Genomic DNA, 5,000 nt, shown 5'->3' with positions numbered 1-5,000 from the left:
CTAAAATCCAGAAAATCACATTGTATGATTTTTAAATAATTAATTTTCATTTTATTGCATGATATAAGTATTTGATCACCTACCAGTAAGAATCCGGCTCTCACAGACCTGTTAGTTTCTCTTTAAGAAGCACTCCTGTTCTCCACTCATTACCTGTATTAACTGCCCCTGTTTGAACTCGTTACCTGTATAGAAGACACCTGTCCACACACTCAATCAAACAGACACCTGTTTAAGGGTCTGAACACTAGTTAACTGCCGGTTTAAGCGTCTGAACACTAGTTAACTGCTGGTTTAAGCGTCTGAACACTAGTTAACTGCATGTTTAAGTGTCTGAACACTAGTTAACTGCCGGTTTAAGTGTCTGAACACTAGTTAACTGCTGGTTTAAGCGTCTGAACACTAGTTAACTGCTGGTTTAAGGGTCTGAACACTAGTTAACTGCTGGTTTAAGGGTCTGAACACTAGTTAACTGCTGGTTTAAGGGTCTGAACACTAGTTAACTGCTGGTTTAAGCGTCTGAACACTAGTTAACTGCTGGTTTAAGCGTCTGAACACTAGTTAACTGCTGGTTTAAGGGTCTGAACACTAGTTAACTGCTGGTTTAAGGGTCTGAACACTAGTTAACTGCTGGTTTAAGCGTCTGAACACTAGTTAACTGCTGGTTTAAGCGTCTGAACACTAGTTAACTGCTGGTTTAAGGGTCTGAACACTAGTTAACTGCTGGTTTAAGGGTCTGAACACTAGTTAACTGCCGGTTTAAGTGTCTGAACACTAGTTAACTGCCGGTTTAAGAGTCTGAACACTAGTTAACTGCTGGTTTAAGGGTCTGAACACTAGTTAACTGCTGGTTTAAGTGTCTGAACACTAGTTAACTGCCGGTTTAAGTGTCTGAACACTAGTTAACTGCCGGTTTAAGCACCTGAACACTAGTTAACTGCCGGTTTAAGGGTCTGAACACTAGTTAACTGCCGGTTTAAGTGTCTGAACACTAGTTAACTGCCGGTTTAAGCACCTGAACACTAGTTAACTGCCGGTTTAAGGGTCTGAACACTAGTTAACTGCCGGTTTAAGTGTCTGAACACTAGTTAACTGCCGGTTTAAGCACCTGAACACTAGTTAACTGCCGGTTTAAGGGTCTGAACACTAGTTAACTGCCGGTTTAAGGGTCTGAACACTAGTTAACTGCCGGTTTAAGCACCTGAACACTAGTTAACTGCCGGTTTAAGGGTCTGAACACTAGTTAACTGCCGGTTTAAGCGTCTGAACACTAGTTAACTGCCGGTTTAAGTGTCTGAACACTAGTTAACTGCCGGTTTAAGTGTCTGAACACTAGTTAACTGCCGGTTTAAGGGTCTGAACACTAGTTAACTGCATGTTTAAGGGTCTGAACACTAGTTAACTGCCGGTTTAAGGGTCTGAACACTAGTTAACTGCCGGTTTAAGGGTCTGAACACTAGTTAACTGCTGGTGTAATCGTCTGAACACTAGTTAACTGCTGGTTTAAGTGTCTGAACACTAGTTAACTGCTGGTTTAAGCGTCTGAACACTAGTTAACTGCCGGTTTAAGCGTCTGAACACTAGTTAACTGCCGGTTTAAGGGTCTGAACACTAGTTAACTGCCGGTTTAAGTGTCTGAACACTAGTTAACTGCCGGTTTAAGTGTCTGAACACTAGTTAACTGCCGGTTTAAGTGTCTGAACACTAGTTAACTGCCGGTTTAAGGGTCTGAACACTAGTTAACTGCCGGTTTAAGTGTCTGAACACTAGTTAACTGCCGGTTTAAGTGTCTGAACACTAGTTAACTGCCGGTTTAAGTGTCTGAACACTAGTTAACTGCCGGTTTAAGCACCTGAACATTAGTTAACTGCCGGTTTAAGGGTCTGAACACTAGTTAACTGCCGGTTTAAGGGTCTGAACACTAGTTAACTGCCGGTTTAAGCACCTGAACACTAGTTAACTGCCGGTTTAAGGGTCTGAACACTAGTTAACTGCCGGTTTAAGCGTCTGAACACTAGTTAACTGCCGGTTTAAGTGTCTGAACACTAGTTAACTGCCGGTTTAAGTGTCTGAACACTAGTTAACTGCCGGTTTAAGGGTCTGAACACTAGTTAACTGCATGTTTAAGGGTCTGAACACTAGTTAACTGCCGGTTTAAGGGTCTGAACACTAGTTAACTGCCGGTTTAAGGGTCTGAACACTAGTTAACTGCTGGTTTAAGCGTCTGAACACTAGTTAACTGCTGGTTTAAGCGTCTGAACACTAGTTTACTGCTGGTTTAAGGGTCTGAACACTAGTTAACTGCTGGTGTAATCGTCTGAACACTAGTTAACTGCTGGTTTAAGTGTCTGAACACTAGTTAACTGCTGGTTTAAGTGTCTGAACACTAGTTAACTGCTGGTTTAAGCGTCTGAACACTAGTTAACTGCCGGTTTAAGCGTCTGAACACTAGTTAACTGCTGGTTTAAGTGTCTGAACACTAGTTAACTGCCGGTTTAAGCGTCTGAACACTAGTTAACTGCTGGATTAAGCGTGGTTCTGAACACTAGTTTTTTTTTACAATATTTTGCATGTTTTGTCTTATTTTAAATAATTTACAGTCATCCTGAGGCCTGAACAGTGACAGATCTCCACGCAGATGTAATGAGAATCATTGGAAGAGCAAACCTCTATGATATAGTCCTTTCCATCTTTCCCGTGGACGGCTTTGACAGCGCAGATGTCCAGACCACCGAACATCTCCGAGCACGAGTCCACCCACACACGATACCTACACACACACACACAGAACATCATGATCTGAGCGTCACACGCCTGCTGGGGTCAGTGTGATGTGTTTGAGTGACACCTGTCAGTCATGGCGATCTGCTCCAGCATGGCTGATCCTGTGTTGGCCTTCCAGTTTCCAGAGATGGACGTCCTCCTGAAACAAACCATAATTTTTTCAGTAAACAAGACGTAATATCTTCAGTCATTTTGCTTCTCCAGTAAATGTATCTTGATTTAAGAATGTTTAGATGTTTGTGCTGGAAAACACATGATTAAAATAAACCCCAGTGCAGGTTCTCACATGTAGGCTTTGTAGTTTGTGCCGATCTTCTGGATCCGGATGTCGTACTTCGAGACGACGAAGGGTTCGGTCGTGGCGTAGGTTTTAGCAATCGCAACCACACTGGTGATGTCCTGGAAGTCACTCGCCGTCTCCACCTTTACCTGGAGAAACACACAATACAGGCACCTTTACTTCACTCACACTATATTACCTGCCAGTACAGAGATTTAGAACTACACACACAGTCACACACAGTCACACACACACACACACAACTATACTTTTAAGATTTGAAGTGCACTACTTTTCCAAAAGGAATGGTTTCAGCCTCACATGACAGAAGAATATAAGTGTTAGGGCCGGTTTATTTTAAACTAACTCACTGATAAACTTCTGGAGGCACTTCCTGTGCTTCAGGAAATCATTGACAATGACATGAACATGAACATGACCCCCGTGACCTGTGACCCCGTGACTGTTCTAGTGATGAGTCACAATGACTGTCAGCATTTTCATTAATACGGTTGCCTAATTAGCTAGTTTTATCTCATGTATAATTATTAGTGTTTGATTTTTCACCTTCAGAAATCATTCTATACTATCATTCAAAGGTTTGGGGTAAAAAACTAAACAAATCTAAATTGACCACAAGTGAAATTTATAAAATTACAAAAGATTCTATTTCAAATAAACGCTGTTTTGACCTTTCTGTTCATCAAAGAATGAAGAAGTGGTGAGATGGAGACGTGATTGTGGAACGGCATTTCACTCTTCTAGATCATTGTGATGTGGAAAACCCCATCGTGCCCTCCACCCAGACCTCGGAGACACACACACACACACACACACACACACACACACACACACACACACACTGAGATCTGAGATCATGAGAGCAACTGACCTCCACCCACTCACACATACACTGTACATAAACACACACACACACATGTACACACACTGTACACACACACACACACAGTACATAAACACGCAAACACACACCGAATCTCAAGTCATTAACAGCACTCATCTGGCCAATCAAAACAGAGCTTCACAGATGGACCAATCAGAGGTTAGTACGGGATGACATCACCAGGATCATACCTTTCCCATGCCGGCATAGGCGTGTCCCATCTTCACCACCACTGGGAATGTTGCTGTGGGCAGCTGGAGAGAGAAGCACACACACACACACACACACACACACACAGAGAGAGAGAGAGAGGTATTTTAGGGTGATGTTGGTTTTATCCTGACTGAAATGTTCTGGGAACGGGATGTGAGGAGACCGCTGTGTTTTGGAAAACGAATCCCGACCAAAGACAGACGCCCAGTGATTCCTGCAGGGAACATTCAAACACACACACCTGGTCAACCAGAACTGATCACATGATCCGAGAAGAATCGGTTCAGGAGTCGTTTATCTGATGCTTTATGATCTGAGGTCAGTGGAAAGAGCTGAAGCCGAAAGATAAACTCACTTCTCTTTTAAAACTGGCGAGAGTGATGCTGCTGTTTCGTAACACAGATAAAAGACGTTATCAGTGAATGTTTCCTCACAGGAGTGAAAACGCTTAAAAAACTAATTGTGCATCAGCTTGTAGGAATTCCCCTCACACACACACACACACACACACACACACACACACACACACACACACACACACACACACACACAGGTTTGTTTTGCAATACTTGAAAGGACATTCCATGGGCGTGATGGTTTTTATACTGTACAAACTGTATATTCTGTTCCCCTACACTAGCCCTACCCAACACACACACACACACACACACACACACACACACACACACACACACACACACACACACACACACACACACACACACACACACACACACACACACACACACACACACACACACACACTCATCTGTTATAGTGCCCATATGAGGGCAGGTTTGTCTTAACACAGCAGCGTTT

At 43.0% G+C, this 5,000-nt stretch overlaps 1 protein-coding gene across 1 annotated transcript in view; it reads right to left on the bottom strand.

Annotated features, from left to right (window-relative positions):
- The window catches only part of syn3 (synapsin III), a 48,913-nt gene that overhangs the window by 3,297 nt on the left and 40,616 nt on the right, over nucleotides 1–5,000 (bottom strand). The window contains exons 7-10 of the mRNA XM_079624369.1: nucleotides 4,160–4,222; nucleotides 3,071–3,213; nucleotides 2,849–2,923; nucleotides 2,668–2,770 (exon numbers count right to left, since the gene is read on the bottom strand). Coding sequence (XP_079480495.1) covers nucleotides 2,668–2,770; nucleotides 2,849–2,923; nucleotides 3,071–3,213; nucleotides 4,160–4,222 — 384 coding nt within the window. The remainder of the gene's footprint in view (nucleotides 1–2,667; nucleotides 2,771–2,848; nucleotides 2,924–3,070; nucleotides 3,214–4,159; nucleotides 4,223–5,000) is intronic.

Source organism: Phoxinus phoxinus, assembly GCF_949152265.1.
Source record: "Phoxinus phoxinus genome assembly, chromosome: 9".
Classification (NCBI taxonomy): domain Eukaryota; kingdom Metazoa; phylum Chordata; class Actinopteri; order Cypriniformes; family Leuciscidae; genus Phoxinus; species Phoxinus phoxinus.
The sequence above is the reverse complement of the archived record's forward strand: the minus strand, read 5'-3'. Positions and strand labels throughout refer to the sequence as shown.